Source organism: Biomphalaria glabrata, chromosome 15, assembly GCF_947242115.1.
Source record: "Biomphalaria glabrata chromosome 15, xgBioGlab47.1, whole genome shotgun sequence".
In the NCBI taxonomy this organism is placed as follows: Eukaryota; Metazoa; Mollusca; class Gastropoda; family Planorbidae; genus Biomphalaria; species Biomphalaria glabrata.
Genome location: NC_074725.1, coordinates 29,396,729 through 29,417,340, shown reverse-complemented (window position 1 = coordinate 29,417,340; position 20,612 = coordinate 29,396,729). Strand labels below are relative to the sequence as shown.

General features: G+C 37.9%; 1 protein-coding gene across 4 annotated transcripts in view; it reads right to left on the bottom strand.

Annotated features, from left to right (window-relative positions):
* Window positions 1-4,367: 4,367 nt before the first annotated feature.
* The window catches only part of LOC106052977 (uncharacterized), a 42,544-nt gene continuing 26,299 nt past the window's right edge, over window positions 4,368-20,612 (bottom strand). For all 4 annotated transcript variants that reach the window (XM_056012322.1, XM_056012320.1, XM_056012321.1 and 1 more), the window contains exons 13-18: window positions 19,888-20,119; window positions 15,911-16,182; window positions 12,540-12,695; window positions 11,370-11,448; window positions 10,011-10,065; window positions 4,368-8,503 (exon numbers count right to left, since the gene is read on the bottom strand). In XM_056012322.1, coding sequence (XP_055868297.1) covers window positions 5,985-8,503; window positions 10,011-10,065; window positions 11,370-11,448; window positions 12,540-12,695; window positions 15,911-16,182; window positions 19,888-20,119 — 3,313 coding nt within the window. In that variant the 3' untranslated portion in view covers window positions 4,368-5,984. The remainder of the gene's footprint in view (window positions 8,504-10,010; window positions 10,066-11,369; window positions 11,449-12,539; window positions 12,696-15,910; window positions 16,183-19,887; window positions 20,120-20,612) is intronic.

Genomic DNA, 20,612 nt, shown 5'->3' with positions numbered 1-20,612 from the left:
AAAAGGGGTCGCCGAGCTTAAAAGGTTGAGAACCGCTGTTATAAGCCTTCGTGTATTACCTCATGTAGGCCTTATTTGGAGGCGCGGTGGCTGAGCGGTAAAGCGCTTGGCTTCTTGGTGAAGACTGGGATTTTTCATTTCGGGATCTTTCGGCGCCTCTGAGTCCACCCAGCTCTAATGGGTACCTGACATTAGTTGGAGAAAAGTAAATGCGGTTGGTCATTGTGCTGGCCACATGACACCCTCGTTAAACCTTAGGCCACAGATCTGCCCTATAGATCTCAAGGTCTGAAAGGGGATTTTTTTTTTACTTTACTTTAGGTCCTATTTATTTACTAAATTAATGTTCAGGATTATATAGCGCAATAAGCGCATCGTCTTCTAAGTCTAAATTCTAAGGCCTATTATTAGAATGTAATAATGTCTAGTAGATTTATACATTCGTTTAACTAAGATTTTTTTTTTCGTAAAAGAGGGCGGGGGCGAATCGGGCGGGGTAAAAAAATTCCTTTTTTTTTAAATATCTAACAATCATTAGAGCAGCGGTTCTCAACCTTTTAAGCTCGGCAACCCTTTTTACAATCCCCCACTCTGCCGCGACACCCCCCCCCTTCCCATACACATACAGCAATTTAAGAGTAGACAATAACAATCCATATTTTCGATGGTCTCAGGCGACCCCTGGCAAATGGTCAATCGACCCCCAAAGGGGTCGCGATCCACAGGTTGAGAACCCCTGCATTAGATTGAAATAATCGCTCAATAAGTAGTATAAAGGAGACTTTATATGTAAAAAAAAAAAAAGGTCTTTTTAAACAAAGTATTTTTTAAAAATATATTCTTGTTTATCATCGCTTCCGGTGGATTTCAAGGCTTGCCGTTGCTATGACGCCACAGTTCCGCTCAGCCATTCCGTCACACCGAAGACTGGAGAGTTCTACTCACATGGTCAACAAGAAAGAGCCATCCTTGCATGCAGTTGTCTAATTAATGTCCGAACGAGGAGCGCGGGCAGCGGGGTGTCACTTGCTGACAGATTACTTCATCGATAGAAAACTCATTTCCTTGGCGCCCCAATTAATACTCCGTCGCTCATTTATTCCAGCAGTGGGCGGGGGGGGGGAATACGGAGACTACTGGGGGGGGGGACGTTCAAGAACTAAGCTCGTGCAATGGTAGACATAGACTCTTCAATGTCCTTTGCACACCATAATCATTAACAGCGCTTTGTATAAATGTTGTATTTTCTGCGTTCAGAAAAAAAATATTCATTCTTCCCATTCGTATTTTGCCACCCTCTTTATGGTTAACCCTTAAAGTGCTGAGCCAATTGGAACTACAATTCTGATATTAAGACTCTAAACTGACACATGCGTTTTAAGGGTTAAACTTCAATGACGTTTTTCTTTTTTAATCAGACAATGTTATAATTGGTAGAGATACATTTGTATTTGTATACTTATTTTTTTTAAATATTATGATATAAGCCCACCAATTAAACTACATAAATCAATGTTATAAGAAAAACGACCAAGCAGTCTTTCTATGATGCGAAATCAAGATTCACTATGCCAATGATGGCTTATTTGCTATAACAAGAAGACCTTGGCAGACACTATTGCAACCTCGATGATGAGGAAGTAGTGTTCTTCATCTCAAAGGAGGAAATAAAAAATTGTCGTATGAAGGGAAAAACAAAATTAAATGTTTGGATGTGTATATATATATACATATACAGTGCTTATTTTGTGATGGTACCTTTTTGAAATTAGGAAAAAAATTATTATTTTTCTTTGTATCTTAAAGTTTATTATTAATTTATTTGTAAAGTTTGGCAATCCATCACTGAGTACCGGCACCTAATCACTGAGTAACTGCACCTATTTTTTTGTTATAAACAAAGGCACTGTATATATGTATATACACCTTAAATAAAGTTAGCTTCCATCACGAACTGGTCCAATGTAGCAAAAAGTACAAGGGAAAAAATGTATAATAATGGAGGCTAAGTGAAAATAAAAGCGACTAAGAGACTTAAAATGTTTAAATATCATTTAATGTACTACTCTTTCTCTCTTTGATTGTGCTATTGAATTATCTATTGTAAAAATTTTCACTATATATTAAGTACTTTATATTAAAAAACATTTTTAAAAATTCATATGATGAATAACATGTACAAAGCAATGTTTGATTACACTGTTATTATTTTATTTAAATTGTAACTATTTGATTGTACTTTTTACTAATTAAGAAAAAAATATATTAAGAAAAAGCCCAATAAAGAGGCCAATAGCCATAAAAAAGAGGCAGAGCTCCCCCCCCAAAAGAAAAAGAGGCAGAGCCCCCCCCCAAAAAAGAGCCAGAGCCCCCCCCCCAAAGAGACAGAGTCTCCTCAAAAAAAGAGACAAAAAAAAAAAAAAGAGGCAGAGCCACCCAAAAAAAGAGTCAGAGCCCCCCCCCCCTCAAAAAAAAAAGAAAGAGTCAGAGCCCCCTCCCCCGCCCAAAGAGACAGAGCCCCCCCCCCCCCCAAAAAAAGAGGCAGAGCCTCCCAAAAAGAGTTAAAAGCCCAAGGATTCCTAGAATGTAAACAGCTCGACAAGTGAAGTGAAAAGCTAAAAAAAAACTGAAGTATCATAAAAGAGAGAAACAAATCTGATAGCTTATCAGCCTCCGCTTTTATGTTTGATTATGCTTAAACATAGGTCCGAACCTTGACTACGTATCTGGTCCCCCCTGAGCTTCCATTTACTGTGGGCCTATCGAATGGCGAGTCAATAACTTTGGAAAAAAAAGGGGGGGGGGCGAATTTCTCAAAACCCTAACCACTGTGACCACAGTAAACCCAGATCCTATATAAACTTATGTAGGGATCCGCAACTAGGCATATGATTTGTTTCTTTTTGTGGCAACCCCCCCCCCCCCCGCCCTCATGTAATCTCTATTTATTGTCTCTCACTGCTTTTTTAGTCACAGTTTATCATTTTGTTTCTTATTTCATCTGGTCTGAGCCGGATATGGCCGGATAGTAAAAATATGATATCCGGCCGGAGCTACATAACTACATGCCTTGTAAAAATATCATGTTCCTGAACATTTCGCAAAACTGTTATACCTCTATCCCCCTTTTTATTTTGTTACTTGTATTTACCTTGTTGCTTTAAACTTTGTTATTGAGTAATTAATTCAAGATTAAACAGCGTTTATTAACCGATCATTGGCCTCCTTCAGTCGTAGAACGACTATGGTTCATTTCGAACACTTTTTCATATGACTGTGGAGCCCTATTGCAGGTCAAGGTGGCGTTCGCTTTGGTGTTAGAGGAGTTGGCCATTTTCCGTGTGGCACGCTTTTCTTCAAGAGCTGAGGCCCATGTTTTCTCGCTGTCCATAGCTTTCTTGGTCACCGTCTCTCTCCAAGTAGTGCGGTCTAGGGCTATGTCTTCCCAATGGTCAGTATCAATGTTCACTGATTTGAAATCCCTTTTTATCACATCAACGTAACGGAGGTGGGGGGCGACCAGTTTTTTCTTGAGCCAGACGCAAGTTGCCTGTACAGAATGATTTTCGGGATTAACCGATAGGCCTATGACAAACTAATATGTGTAACATGTGTGTGTGTGTGTGTGTATGTAAGAGGCCTCCAACTGTAAATGGGGGGGGGTGTAGGATGAAAAATGTAAAGTATGTAAATGTCTATCCAACTAGTTACTAATGTAAATCTCTCAACAGTAAAGTATAGTTTGTGTTCATGTATTTTAGATTACCAGGCTTGTAATTTAAAGGCCCCGGACCGCTTCTGGTGCTGGCATCAATCTTTAATATTTGATAGTGGCTATTTGTTAATAGTTGGACACTGAAGTGTTGTGGGTCAATATCCAGTGGTTTATATTATTTCATTTGCGGGAAATGATATTTTATTAACAGCGGGAACATCAAGTTCACCTTTTTATAGCTTGAACCTTAGATGGTACCGAAGCTTAGATTACATTGTAGTCTGTAGGCCTATTATTGAGATCTAAACAAACTCTAGAAAACAAAAATTCATCCTCACACTCCCTATCCAAAAAATAAATAGACTGTGTGTCCAACTGATTTTAACAACCTGGTCAGATAAACTCAGAGGGCCTACACATGTAGCGTAGTGTATAGTGGATTTTGTTGATGACCACAGTGGCATGGTCAGTCAAGCATGTAGATCTATTATACCCGTACACTAGTTACAGAGGCTAAATGTTTCTTAACACTGCAGCATTTAATTTCTTTGGTTGCATATATATGTGGTGGTCTGGGTTTATTTCTTATATGCTTTTTCAAACTTTAAGTTTTTTCCGGTATATAATAAGTCAATTTAAAAGTGAAAGTAGCTTTCAGTCTAAAGGTTTTTAATACAAGGCAAAAATACACTCACACATGCACATCTTTGTTTTATTAAATTGTGCAAGAACTTTTGTGAGAAACATCTTCTTTATTACTGACATAGACAAATAGAATAAGGAGTAAGGGGTGTTTAGCCCTCCCCTTAAAAATAGCCCTGGTCAGTGTCTTTTCCACTAATATACACACATCTGAGCCTTCTACTTTTACCAACAGCATACTTATGGCTTACTGGGCTATATTAATATAATCATCATTGTAAACTATGGCCAAGTATTACATTACTAGAGACTACAGAAATGATGCATACTTATTGAAGAGGAGATAAAGCGGATAATGAACAAATAATACAAAATTTAGATCTACAATGTCATTGTCAAAAGTGTAAATAACTTTTTCAATTAATTATATAAATGTATTATAACAAGAATTAATGATAACAACTGGTAGAGTATGGTTTCGGGAAGAAACAGTGGAAGAGAAAGTAAATATGTAAACAATGACTTTGTCAGCGTCAGTTGTGGCAAAATATGTAGGTCACAGCTGGGCTCCAACTTCAATATAAGCCTAATGTTTATTATAAAGTCTATGAGACAAAGATTTAAATACGCAGTAATAAATGTCGAGATACATACATACAGACTTTTTTTTTACTCCTGGTCCCCTTTAAATGGTCGAAACGTACCCACTGACATCAAGGATAGTCACTGGTCGTCCACTTTTAAGATATACTGATGCATGCAAACGCGACATGAAGCTCTTCAAAATCGACACTAGCAGCTGGGAAATAGTTGCACTGGATAGATCCACATGGAGAGCGAGCATAATGGAAGGGTCCCGCTTTGCCGATGGCATACACAACAGTAGTAGAAAGAAGGGTGAAAATGCAACAACCCCTGGTGATTACAGATGTCCAACCTGTGACCGCAGCTGTGTATCAAGAATAGGCATCTTAAGTCTCATGAGAAGCTGCAAAGATTGACTCCAGAGACATAAAATGCCACAGACAGATCCACTGAACTCTAAGTGAAACAGGTACATAAATAAATACGTTAAAAATGTAAAATAAAAACTTTGTTACAGAATGTATAACGAGATTACAACTTTTTAAAGTACAATTCTAAGAAATTCATGACAAGTATAAGGCTGAGGGGATTTTATGAGTGTATTTATGTGTATTAATGTCCTGCTCACTGCTTGTAAGTATCGACCGCAAATCTCCACAGGCACACACTTCTGGTCGGTTTCTTTAATTGGTGATGAGGTTCATTACAACAATGAATCTACGTAACAAGAAGAAGGGAGATCAGTCAACAACTTCTTCACAAATGACCCTTAATGCGGACTAAAAAATTGAAATCTGTTTTTGTTACCAGAATTTTGTGGTATCCTTCTTCAGACATTGGTTTTAATTTCCTCGTTTTGTGGATATTTGAATAAGCTGCTCCTGTATTAGTATGGATTCATCTGTGATTAGGATCTACGTTTGTTCAAGTGTTAAAGAATTCAACAGCTAGTCGGGACTATACCAAGTAAAGAATGTCTTCAGATCACAGTTTGAGAACGACTGAAATAAGTAACAGTTACCAGTCATTAGTCTTATCAGTACTAGTTATTTGTATTTGAATCTGAATCATTCCAGCTAAAATCAGAATAAGGTTTGTCTACATGCATGTCCCCCAGATCTTGGATGTGTAGATCTAGACTATCACCATCTTCAGGTTCCGGTTCAAACCTAGAGGTCACAGGTTCGTTATCATAGGACTCATCTGATCGTTCATCAAAATCTGGTGTGAAAGATAGGCTGCTGTCATCATCAGAAAGATGTAAAGTAGGTTGGTTTCGATGATTGTCAACGTCTCTGGGACCCACGTCCGTAAATTCATTATCTGGAAGTATGCTAGACATTTGATGGAATGCCATAGTTTGAGGATCACTGCTTAAGAATGAGTCCGAATGATCGCTACTATCTGCAGGCACTTTAACCTGATAAGGATAATCACTTGAATGTCTAGGCTCATCAAGTTGATCCCTGTAATGAGTAGGCTCATCAAGTTGATCCCTGTAATGAGTAGGCTTATCAGGTTGATCTCTGTAATGAGTAGGCTTATCAAGTTGATCTCTGTAATGAGTAGGCTTATCAAGTTGATCTCTGTAATGAGAAGGCTCATCAAGTTGATCACTGTAATGAGTAGGCTTATCAAGTTGATCTCTGTAATGAGTAGGCTTATCAAGTTGATCACTGTAATGAGTAGGCTTATCAAGTTGATCTCTGTAATGAGTAGGCTCATCAAGTTGATTTCTGTAATGAGTAGGCTCATCAAGTTGATCTCTGTAATGAGTAGGCTCATCAATTTGATCTCTGTAATGAGTAGGCTCATCAATTTGATCTTTGTAATGAGTAGGCTCATCAAGTTGATTGCTGTTATGCTCAGATGTCAGAGATGGATGAATGCTTGTGTCAGGATGAAGACTAATGATTGTTTTATGGACTGACTTACTGCTTGGTGCTGCCCCGAGGCTCTCACCGGTCGTCTGATCTGGCTTACGTTTAATTGGGTTTCTATTTGGTGGCTTTACAAGGTTAATATCAGAGGACTGAGAGGGGCTACTGACTGTTGATGATGAGACATTAGTAATTGAAGAGGAGGCTGGATTGCTGATTGCTGGAGATGTATTGTCAGTGTTAGAAGATTCAATTGGAGTATCGTTTGCTGATGACTTTATGATCTGGCTAGATGCTGGAGACAAAGAGCTCGTTAGCGAAAGAGATAGTATATTACTCGATGCTGCAGTTGGGATGTTGCTAGGTGGAAGGGAGACTTTACTATTGGGAAAGTCAGCCGCTTTGCTGTTACTTGAAAGAGCAAGGCTCTTGCTAGATGCATTAGCTGAATCGCTGATTTGCGACGAGGGACTAAAATTACTTTCCGGCGGTTGAGGTGCCCTAGCTTTGGGTTGTGGTTGAGCTGGCTGGCTGCTTGATGGCTTGCTAGGAATGCCGCTTGACTGACGTGTCGAAATGCTGCTAGATTCTTGAGGCTGTTCTTTTTTGGAATGTTGAGGTGGGCCGCCTCTATGTGGAGTTTGACTGTTGCTAGTTGGATTGCTTGGGTTTTTCCTAGGTGAAACGTTTATGTTAGCAATAAGAGGATTCTCGCTGGGAGACTGGGCTGCATTAACGTTATAAGGACGAGGTGGAGCTGTGGGGGATGAGCCATCAGAAATGACCCATGGTTGAATAATTAGACCTGTGTCCACTGACGACGAACCAGGAACAGTTGATGGGGCTTGACCGCTGATAGAATAACTTTGATTATTTGTATGAATGGAGTTAAATGGGGCACTTTGACCGCTGTGTACATAGCCTTGAACCTGGGGTCGAGTAATTTGGTCAGTGGACGAATGAAGGCTCTTTGAAGGCAGTCCTTGACCACTGTGTCCATTTCCTTGAATGGATTTAATACCTTGACCAATGGGCGAAGGAGCTTGAGCTTTGAGTAGCTGGCTTTGACCACTGGGTGAATTGATTTGGACATTAGGGGCATGTCCTTTGTTTGGGCCTTGACCATCTTTCGCGAGAAGATCCTTAGCGTCTAGTTGCTGTTGAAGGCTCTTTGAAGGCAGTCCTTGACCACTGTGTCCATTTCCTTGATTGGATTTAATACCTTGACCAATGGGCGAAGGAGCTTGAGCTTTGAGTAGCTGGCTTTGACCACTGGGTGAATTGCTTTGGACATTAGGGGTATGTCCTTTGTTTGGGCCTTGACCATCTTTCGCGAGAAGATCCTTAGCGTCTAGTTGCTGTTGAAGGCTCTTTGAAGGCAGTCCTTGACCACTGTGTCCATTTCCTTGATTGGATTTAATACCTTGACCAATGGGCGAAGGAGCTTGAGCTTTGAGTAGCTGGCTTTGACCACTGGGTGAATTGCTTTGGACATTAGGGGTATGTCTTTTGTTTGGGCCTTGACCATCTTTCGCGAGAAGATCCTTAGCGTCTAGTTGCTGTTGGTATTGCACATTTAGATTTTTCCGGATATTCGCTTCAGTGGCGTGCCCATGATCATAATGTGAATCTACTGACCTGGATATACCCAGCTCGTTGAGATCGTTAGGTACTGATCTACCTGCAATAAATAGGCAATATTATCATATAAGTACAAGGCCCTGAATATCTTTAATACGTGGACTAAATATTTAAATAAATACTAGCTACTTAATACCCGTAATAGTCGACTAAATATTGAAATAGTTACCAGTTACTGAATACCTGTAAAGGTAGACTATATTCCAACAGGTACTGGTTACTTAATACCCGTAATAAGTACACTATAAATAGGTACTAGGTACTGAATAGTGAATACCCGTAAAATGTAGACTATATATTCAAATAGGTACTACTGAATTCACGCAAAGGTAGACTGTAGTATATATTCCAGTAGGTACTAGGTACTGAAGAAGTAAACAGCATACACTGAAGTAAAGAAATAATCTGGAACTACGCAACTACTATAAAATATGTCATGTCGATGAAACAAAGATCTCTACAGCATATAATTAGGTCATCAAAATTAAGGAATGATCTTACAAGACAGAGACTGTTGAAAAAATCGCATACATAAAAAATCAATGTTTGAAAAAACATAAGACTGAAAAACAGTCAGATATGACAAAACTAATTGACTTAAGCCTTATTTTTTGTTTTATCTTCTTCGCTTGTAGCTAATGAAAACAATGTTAAACCCGCAGTCTTCCAGCTAAGAACAGGACACAGATCTTTTAGCCATCCCCTTAACACATGGTTCTCAACCTGTGGGTTGCTACCCCCTTGGGGGTCGATTGACGATTAGCCAGGGGTCGCCTAAGACCATCTAAAATATGGATTGCTATTGTCTACTCTTCTATTGCTGTGTGTGTGTGGGGAGGGGGGTCGCGTCAGAGTGGGGGAATGTAAAAAGGGGTCGCCGAGCATTAAAGGTTGACAACCGCTGCCTTAACAGAATATAAACACCACAAAAAGCACGTTTTAGACACTGCGCCCACATTTACCAAGCTGTCAATTAGATCCTCTTGAATGCCTCGATTTATTTCACCTCAGGCAGGCATTTTAGCTGGGCCGGCCGTAGGCATAGGCCATCTAGGCAGCCGCCTAAGGCCTCCAATTGGTGGGGATTTAAACAAAATATGAAAACTTGGATCAGATTATCAAACATAGTATAGCACTATCAGCCACTATCACTCTATGTTTACTAGTCTAACTCTGTCTCTACTATGGAAAATGCGATATATGAATTTCAGTTATTTCTCGATTTGGATATAGACAGGCAGGTCTTTTGTAAATTGCGTAAATGTATTCTCTCACTGTTTCTTCTTATATATTTTATTAAATTTTATTGGGGCCACCGAATTCACTTTGCATAGGGCTTCACTTAAAACTGGGCCAATCAACGCAAAAAAAATAAAAAGTTCCTCAGTCATCATCACGCTGTATTTAAGTCGTGTGTTGCATGCCATTGTAGACATGCTGACAGGTTCAGGGTAACTATTTCAATATCTCTTAGTTTCCTATATTTATTTGCCTTCTAATTATGAAACAGTTTCGTAGGTTGGAGATTAGTCAACATTCTAACTTACTCGAAACAAGTCTTGTTGCAGCTGCATAAACATTTCTTTTTCCTTCTTTCCTTTCCTATTAAGAAAAAAACCCACTTTTAATCCGAAATGAACAATACATTTCTAATTAAAATATAAAAAAAAAAAATAAGGAAAAAAATTATCTAACTCCTTGAACTAAAAATAAATAAATAAATGAATAAAGCTTCTTCCCACCGAATATTTTAATGTCAACCAGAGACTATAGTATCGTACGCCGTTTTTTATGACACTTTTTTTTCATATTAAAAATTTAGAGTATTTGAATACAATACAGTATTGTACTAATTATCATGCTATCGTCTTTCCTTTAAAACACACGTAAGCATCAATAGATTGGTTTTTATTCCTTGAATAAAAAAACAACTTAATGATCTTAAGAGGCATTTTAAATGTAAAAGGCAGAGAGACGGTGTGCATTTTTTCATCATCTTTTTCATTCATATACATATCAACATCCTTCACCTTACCTGACTCCCTCCCAGTGATAGATTTACCTGTAGGTAAGATAAGTTAGAGGTAGTGCCCCCACTTGCTAGGGGACCTCCCCAAATTATTTCCAGGGCTAGTTGTAATCATTTTGAAGAAAGGGCACAAAAAACGCCCCATATCTTTAAGTCTACTACGCCCTTGCGCACGCTCCATTGGCTTCCCGTGAAAGCGAGAATCGATTACAAGGTCGACACACTTTGTCATCAGTGTATATATAACAACGAGATGCCCTTGTACCTTAGCGAACTGATTACTCCATATGTCCCTCAGAGAGCCCAGCGCTCAATGGACTCAATGCTTCTAGTGGTGCCACGTTTCTCCCTCAAAAGCTACGGTCTGCGGGCTTTTGAGTACACGGACCAAAGGTTTGGAACTCACTCCTCATTGATCTCAGACAGACATGCTACACCACTTTTAAGAAGAACATTAAGACCTAACTTTTTTAGATTAATTGTCATCTTAGCTCTCGTGTTTGTGTTTGTAATGTTATTACAGCGCTTTGAGCCTACATTTTGTTAGTTAACATCACTTTATAAATACAATTATTATTATTATTATTAAGTCTCTTCCTGCTCCCTTCATTGAGTTTTTTCAATTTACAACAGTCTTGGTAACCCAAGTTTCAGTCTGGGCTCAACTAAACGCATAGTTGTAAAAAGCAACAATAATATAAAAAAAAAAGAAATTAAAAACTATATTTTTCCAAGTTACATACGTTACTACCACGCCCCTTTTTTCTTGCATATCAGGAAGCCAGTTCCTGTGAAATTGGGAGGGTGCATTACCTCGAATCGGAAACCAGTAGCCTAGCCCTGCCCTAGACTAAAAGAATCAAGGGAATCAACTCACAAACTCAAGATGGTGGCGAAGTTCTTTGGTCTCTGCGTGCAGGGTTGAGGATTTCACTTTATAATAGAGAGTCACTAATCTGTGGAATCAAACCAAGTCTTCGAGATTTCTTTTGCACATACTCAATATATTTTAATTATTTTTTTTACAATACCTCTATTCAAGTCAAGGGTTCATGGAACCTTCAGTAAACTGCTTGGAAGCTGATCTAAAAACAACAACCCCGGCTCTAAAGATTTTCGTAGAAAAACAATAGTTGGCATATATCGCAGAGAAAAGAATTACTAGCTTGTTGGCCACTAAGGAAAAAAAAACTCTAGTTTGACCGTTATAATTTTTCAAAGCAAAAATAAATAAATGTAAATTTAGTTTGAGTGCTAGAAATAGATCTAGAGCCAACCTCGGTTTGGAAAGGGCGTTCTTGAAAGGACTATCAGGTTAGGGCATTTTCAGGTGTAAGGCTTCATTGATTGAAGAGGTCAATAAATTAATAACGTACAGAGAAATTTCGCGAATCATCTTCTTAGTCTAGATTTAAAAGCCTGACATTGGAATTATTAACCCTTAAAATGCGTGTCTGGTAGTTTAGCCTCTAAACATCAGAATTGTAATTCAAAAACAGCTCAGCATTTTAAGGGTTAAATTGTAGGATTTGCGTGAACGATTTATAATAATTGACTGAGTTAATATAGATTATATTTAGATTCTATAACCGGTTTGTACAAAAAAAAATTATAAATTGTTGTTTTTTTTTAAATTATGTTGTAAATTGTATGATTGTTTGTTTGTTTTACATGTTTCGGATGTTCCTTCAGAGTTGAAGATAGTTTACTTCCTAGTCCAAACCTCCCGCAGTACGACGGGGGATGGGAGCGGGCAGGATTTGAACCCTCGACCATCGATAAATCCGAACGACAGTCCAGCGCACAAACCTCACGACCAGGCAGCCATCCTATATCCATATGATGGAGATAATGTCTTTTAGGACAAATGTAGAAAGTAGTGTTTTACTTGTTTAATTTAACCTAATAATGCTACAATAAAATATTTATTATTGGTTTGCATATTTTGGTCTTTTACAATGCTAAATATTGGTGCAAATTAATTAAGAAAAAAAGTCGGCTAAATAAAAATATTGGCCTAAAAATAGATCAAAGGGAGACTACTTACATTAAGAAAATAATCACTGGAATGATGACTGCTGGAGTGCTGCAGAATTGAATGATGTCATAGATCCAGTCTGGGGAGACGCCGATCTCGTGGGTCAGCACTTCGTACACTCTCTGCTTTGTTCTGAATGGGCCGCATGCATCTGATGGCTTCAGTCTGGGACAAGAAAGTTGTAAAATACACTACCGCTTTTTTTCGCGCAATTCACCCGTACAAATTACAGAGTTAATGAAAACAAAATCATATGCACATACTATATGTGTACCCCCCATGCGGAAAGCGTGACTTGTCGTAAACTACAGGCACATAACGTTATTGAAGTATAGGATGTATAACTATCCACACTGAAGTATAGAAGGTATAAATATCCACAGCGAAGTATAGGAGGTATAATCATCCACAGTGAAGTATAGGAGGTATAATTATCCACAGTGAAGTATAGGAGGTATAATTATCCACAGTGAAGTATAGGTAGTATAAATATCCACAGTGACGTATAGAAGGTATAATTATCCACAGTGAAGTATAGGAGGTATAAATATCCACAGTGAAGTATAGGAGGTATAATTATCCACAGTGAAGTATAGGAGGTATAATTATCCACAGTGAAGTATAGGATGTATAATTATCCACAGTGAAGTATAGGAGGTATAAATATCCACAGCGAAGTATAGGAGGTATAAATATCCACAGGCATGCCCAGTAGCTTCCGTTATTCGATGTTTCTGAATAACACTGAGTGAAACTTTTATATTCCGCGGGTGACATGCGCGAAAATACGGTAGTGCGTTAAAAATCTAGCGCCCAAACTTCGCGAAGACTGTTTTTTTTTATATTGGGATCTTTGGGCGCCTCTGAGTCCACCCAGGTCTAATGGGAACCTGACTTTAGTTGTGCTGGCCACATGACACCCTTTTTTAACCGTGGGCAACAGAAACACGTGACCTTTAGGCCTACATCATTAGCCCCATAGATCGCAAGGTCTGAAAGGGGAACTTTAATTTTTACTTTCAGATTATTTGTAATTACATAGGTTATCTAGATAATCTAAAGATCTTTCGTTCATAAAAAACAGTATAGTTAATTGAGACACTCTATAGTATAGATTTCTACTTTTTCGGAAATCACAGAGATTATCTAGATAATCAAAACATTTTTTGCTATTGTCACTGAGATTATCTAGATAAAATAAAGATTTCTAGTTACTTGAAAACGGCATAGTTCTAGATCTCTAGATACTTGCATAGACCATCCAGATAAACGAATTTAGGAAATTTAGGCACCGGATATTTAGGCACCGCGTATTTACGGATATTTAGGCACCGGATATTTAGGCACCCGGAAATTTAGGCACCCGGATATTTAGGCACCCGGAAATTTAGGCACCCGGATAATTAGGCACCCGGAAATTTAGGCACCGGATAATTAGGCACTTTTTGACAAGGCGGAAAATTAGGCACCGGATAATTAGGCACTCTTTAATTAGTGACCTTAATTTTGAAAGTAGTTTTAAAATGTTAACGTATATGTTATCCTTAGGCTATGGTCTATCGGTGACGTTATGACAATCATGAAAATGTGTGGAATAAAATGACTCATGAGTCATTATATAATATAGACATCACAGCATTCAGGGGAGGGTAGGTAGAGATGATTCACCGATCATTGCTTCCGTCCATCACCAACCCCTACGGTTGACTGGTGAGTTTTTTTAAATTGATGATTATGCAAATTGTGTAAATATTTAGTTACTAATGTAAATACTTAGGATTAAAAAGTATTATAAAATATTTTTATTATGTCGGGGAGTGATGGTGATAAATATAATCGCAATAGCCCTCTGCTTGTGGAAAAGGGAGGGGTCGTACTCTTAAAATGGGATGGGCGGCGCGGGGGGGCGGGGGGCGCACACACTCTCACTTAATGAGAGGATTTCTCGCAGGTAGATGTAAACTTAGTCGTAAAAGTTACGTAGTGAATCTGAAGGCTACACACTGGACTAAAGGGTATGGAAACACAAAGGTGTTCAAATGGAAGTCTGGGGATTATATTTTAGAGGCCTTCCAAAAACTTTGGTAGACACATTTCTGTTAAAACCATCATAATAATAAGAACAGTAATAAAAATAATAATATATATAAGGGAAATGAAGATAGTAAAATTTCATTGGCAGTTTTGAAAGTTAGGGAAACGAGTGTTGTTTTTTTGTTGTTTTTTTTATGTGTGTGTGTGTGTGTGTTTAATAATGAGTGTATGAAACTTTTTTTGTCGTTGGTTTTTTTTTTTTCATTCTGAAGAAACTGAACACTGAACACAAAAGGAATGGAGGAATCATACCTTCTCGAAAATTGTAGTAAATATATTTGGTTTATGATAGAGAAGGCGGGGTTAAATTGGAACATCAATAATCTTCTATAAGCAGAATAAGTATTAATAATAGACCAATATTCCTAAAAAAAATGATATTTAAATTTTTAACTCATCTGTCTTTTCCATAAACTTTTTTTTAAATTTTCAAAACATTATATTTTATCGTAATTTCTAGCCGTTTTGCGATTTCCATTGCTTTTTATATAAATATTATATTACGTAAATTTACATATATATTCAATAAAAGTTAATTACCACATTTGAAGGACGTAACACAACTATACACTCCCACAATAGATCTTCCTAAAGGGGGTTACCCATTAACAATATAAAAGAAGGAGTGTTGATAATAGATTTTAATGGTATTATAAAATATATATACTACTTTAGTTTATCAACATATTTAATTCCTATAAGTAACGCGCGCAAATCCACCCTGCTCATTTCCATTCCCACTATAAGAAAACAATTTTCTCCAGACTTCCATTTTAGCAGTTATGTTCAATGCTGTACCCTGCCCTGAATCCTGTGAGGTCTATATTTTATAATGACTTTTAATCCGGAGTCATTTTTTCCACACATTCTCACGATTGTCATTTTTTTCCTCGTTTTGTCAGTTTTTCTTTTATATCATGAAAATTTAGTAAGAATCGTTCTAGTTGCTATTTTTTTGATAACGTCACCAATAGCCTATAGCCTAAGGATAACATATACGTTAACATTTTAAAACTACTTTCAAAATTAAGGTCGCTAATTAAAGAGTGCCTAATTATCCGGTGCCTAATTTTCCGCCTTGTCAAAAAGTGCCTAATTATCCGGTGCCTAAATTTCCGGGTGCCTAAATATCCGGGTGCCTAAATATCCGGTGCCTAAATATCCGGTGCCTAAATATCCGGTGCCTAATTATCCGGTGTCTAAATTTCCAGATACCCAGATAAACTAAGGATCTCTACGTAATTATTTAAAAATTTGCATAGGTTAATTTTATCTTCTAAACTTACTTGATGATAGCGTAGGTCATGGGGAACAAACAGACGAAATGGGTGGTCAGCAGAATAAACATGTAGAATGTCCCTGACCTTGACGCCCTGAAGACGTTGTTGGGCTCGCAGAAGAGCCAGACCAGGCCGTAGTTGAAGTAGAAGATGATGGTTAACTTAATCAAACCAACGAACGCCAAGAAAGGCGCGGCGAACAAACCAAGCCAGATAAGTGCCTGCCCGTAAACCAAATCCAGGATTAGATTGGCCACGTTGAAATCTGGTCTTCCAAACTGTGGAGGTAAAAAGTCAAACTAAAGGTTACTAGTGCTTTAGATACAGAGTGCTAGGGAGTGGCATGAGGATAGAGCGTAGCGGAGATAAAGGGGGGGGGAGTGAGAAAGAGAGGAGAGGAATGGAGAGAGAAGCAGAGACAGAGAGAAACAGAGACAGAGAGAGACAGAGACAGAGAGAGACAGAGAGAGACAGAGAGAGACAGAGAGAGACAGAGAGAGACAGAGACAGAGAGAGACAGAGAGAGACAGAGAGAGACAGAGACAGAGAGAGACAGAGACAGAGACAGAGATAAAGTGAGACAGAGAAACAGAGAGAGAGACAGAGAGGGAGACATAGAGAGACAGAGAGGGAGACAGAGACAGAGAGGGAGACAGAGAGAGACAGAGAGGGAGACAATGAGAGAGAGGTTGAATGCATAGAAATAGAAAAATAAAAAAAACGAGATTTCAAGGCAGTTTGTGAAAAAAAATTGTTTAGACCCTTACGATGTATATCTATAGTGCATATACTGTTAAGGTCATCTGTTTTTTATCGCCGTCGGTTAACAATGGTTTCATGGGACCAGTACAATGACCAACATCCCTTACTTTCCCCAACTAATGTCATGTACCCAAAAATCACAATTGTAAAAATCCAAGCTTTATGGGATTCAAACTCTAGGTCCGTCTGTTTTGGAATCTAAGCGCTTAAGCACTCAGCCACCCTCCACCCCCAAGGAAACAAGAGAACAACAAAAAAAAAAAAAGTGAAATTATTTGTTTATTCTATACATTAGTCCTCTCTTCTATACATTAGTCCTCTCTTCTATACATTAGTCCTCTCTTCTATACATTAGTCCTCTCTTCTATACATTAGTCCTCTCTTCTATACATTAGTCCTCTCTTCAATATATTAGTCCTCTCTTCAATATATTAGTCCTCTCTTCTATACATTAGTCCTCTCTTCTATACATTAGTCCTCTCTTCTATACATTAGTTCTCTCTTCTATACATTAGTTCTCTCTTCTATACATTAGTCCTCTCTTCTATACATTAGTCCTCTCTTCTATACATTAGTCCTCTCTTCTATACATTAGTCCTCTCTTCTATACATTAGTCATCTCACCTATACATTAGTCCTCTCTTCTATACATTAGTCCTCTCTTCTATACATTAGTCCTCTCTTCTATACATTAGTCCTCTCTTCTATACATTAGTCCTCTCTTCTATACATTAGTCCTCTCTTCTATACATTAGTCCTCTCTTCTATACATTAGTCCTCTCTTCTATACATTAGTCCTCTCTTCTATACATAAGTCCTCTCTTCTATACATTAGTCCTCTCTTCTATACATTAGTCCTCTCTTCTATACATTAGTCCTCTCTTCTATACATTAGTCCTCTCTTCTATACATTAGTCCTCTCTTCTATACATTAGTCCTCTCTTCTATACATTAGTCCTCTCTTCTATACATTAGTCCTCTCTTCTATACATTAGTCCTCTCTTCTATACATTAGTCCTCTCACCTATACATTAGTCCTCTCTTCTATACATTAGTCCTCTCTTCTATACATTAGTCCTCTCTTCTATACATTAGTCCTCTCACCTATACATTAGTCCTCTCTTCTATACATTAGTCCTCTCTTCTATACATTAGTCCTCTCTTCTATACATTAGTCCTCTCTTCTATACATTAGTCCTCTCTTCTATACATTAGTCCTCTCTTCTATACATTAGTCCTCTCTTCTATACATTAGTCCTCTCATCTATACATTAGTCCTCTCTTCTATACATTAGTCCTCTCTTCTATACATTAGTCCTCTCTTCTATACATTAGTCCTCTCTTCTATACATTAGTCCTCTCTTCTATACATTAGTCCTCTCTTCTATACATTAGTCCTCTCTTCTATACATTAGTCCTCTCTTCAATATATTAGTCCTCTCTTCTATACATTAGTCCTCTCTTCTATACATTAGTTCTCTCTTCTATACATTAGTTCTCTCTTCTATACATTAGTCCTCTCTTCTATACATTAGTTCTCTCTTCTATACATTAGTCCTCTCTTCTATACATTAGTCCTCTCTTCAATATATTAGTCCTCTCTTCAATATATTAGTCCTCTCTTCTATACATTAGTCCTCTCTTCTATACATTAGTTCTCTCTTCTATACATTAGTTCTCTCTTCTATACATTAGTCCTCTCTTCTATACATTAGTCCTCTCTTCTATACATTAGTCCTCTCTTCTATACATTAGTCCTCTCTTCTATACATTAGTCATCTCACCTATACATTAGTCCTCTCTTCTATACATTAGTCCTCTCTTCTATACATTAGTCCTCTCTTCTATACATTAGTCCTCTCTTCTATACATTAGTCCTCTCTTCTATACATTAGTCCTCTCTTCTATACATTAGTCCTCTCTTCTATACATTAGTCCTCTCTTCTATACATTAGTCCTCTCTTCTATACATTAGTCCTCTCTTCTATACATAAGTCCTCTCTTCTATACATTAGTCCTCTCTTCTATACATTAGTCCTCTCTTCTATACATTAGTCCTCTCTTCTATACATTAGTCCTCTCTTCTATACATTAGTCCTCTCTTCTATACATTAGTCCTCTCTTCTATACATTAGTCCTCTCTTCTATACATTAGTCCTCTCTTCTATACATTAGTCCTCTCTTCTATACATTAGTCCTCTCACCTATACATTAGTCCTCTCTTCTATACATTAGTCCTCTCTTCTATACATTAGTCCTCTCTTCTATACATTAGTCCTCTCTTCTATACATTAGTCCTCTCTTCTATACATTAGTCCTCTCTTCTATACATTAGTCCTCTCTTCTATACATTAGTCCTCTCATCTATACATTAGTCCTCTCTTCTATACATTAGTCCTCTCTTCTATACATTAGTCCTCTCTTCTATACATTAGTCCTCTCTTCTATACATTAGTCCTCTCTTCTATACATTAGTCCTCTCTTCAATATATTAGTCCTCTCTTCTATACATTAGTCCTCTCTTCTATACATCAGTTCTCTCTTCTATACATTAGTTCTCTCTTCTATACATTAGTCCTCTCTTCTATACATTAGTTCTCTCTTCTATACATTAGTCCTCTCTTCTATACATTAGTCCTCTCTTCAATATATTAGTCCTCTCTTCAATATATTAGTCCTCTCTTCTATACATTAGTCCTCTCTTCTATACATTAGTCCTCTCTTCAATATATTAGTCCTCTCTTCTATACATTAGTCCTCTCTTCTATCAGATAACTTCTATAAAGCCTGTTCACATTCTATGAAACATGCCTAGACTCCTCTAGACCAGTGTTTTCCAAACTATAAAGCCTGTTCACATTCTATGAAACATGCCTAGACTCCTCTAGATCAGTGTTTCCCAAACTATAAGGCCTATTCACATTCTATAAAACATGCCTAGACTCCTCTAGACCAGTGTTTTCCAAACTATAAAGCTTGTTCACATTCTATGAAACATGCCTAGACTCCTATAGACCAATGTTTCCCAAACTATGAACACTAGTGCTCCGCGAAGCCTGAATAGGTGTTCCGCGAACAACTGGAATAATTAGGTAGTAGGCCACCACGTGAATTAATTTCTCTAAAAAAATAAGCATAGTGTTCCGCTAAATAATCAGAAAGTGCAAAGTGTTCCGTTAAGTAAAAAGTTTGAGAAACACTGCTCTAGAAAATGAACTTACTCTTCTCAAGATTCCTGTAAAGTAGAGAAAAGCTTGACCCCCAGTGATGACCACCCCCACGACGATCCCAAGAACAAGATCCAAGATGATGATCTGAAACAGGTTCTCCCCCACTTCGTTCTCCCAGCAGCAGACTGTGCTGTCATCGGCCACGTCAAGGGCGCACTTCCTGGACAGTTCGTAGAGGGAAGCCAGAAAAACCACAAGGCTGGCCACATAGAAAGTGGCAGTTCTGTGAAGAAAGGTGAGATCGAAATAAGCCCATGATAGTATCTATTGTATATTGTGATGGATGTTTCATCTGTATAGCTGTCAACTATATGACAAATTACTCAGCAAGTGTTGTGAGTTTCTTGTTCGGGTGTATTCCAGTGCAGTAGACTAATAACACAAATAAACACCACCGATTTTAACTAGTGAAAAGATGTGGTCAACACTGATGAACAATGAATACAATGTTTAATTAAAGAAAAGTCAACGTCTCTGTCAATAGAACACGTCATTACCCAAGAGAATCCTATCGCTAACTGATTTTCCAGTCTCTAACCCAAAATATCCCAAACGTCACTAGTCTCGTTCAATATACGTCTTCTATGGTGCGTCTCTAACTAATAATATAAACTAGGTGCCTAACAATATATAAGGCTTGTCTTCAAGTCTGAAGATCAATGAGGATTGCATTATTATCTATTGTAACTAATTAATAATTGGAATGTCTTCGATTC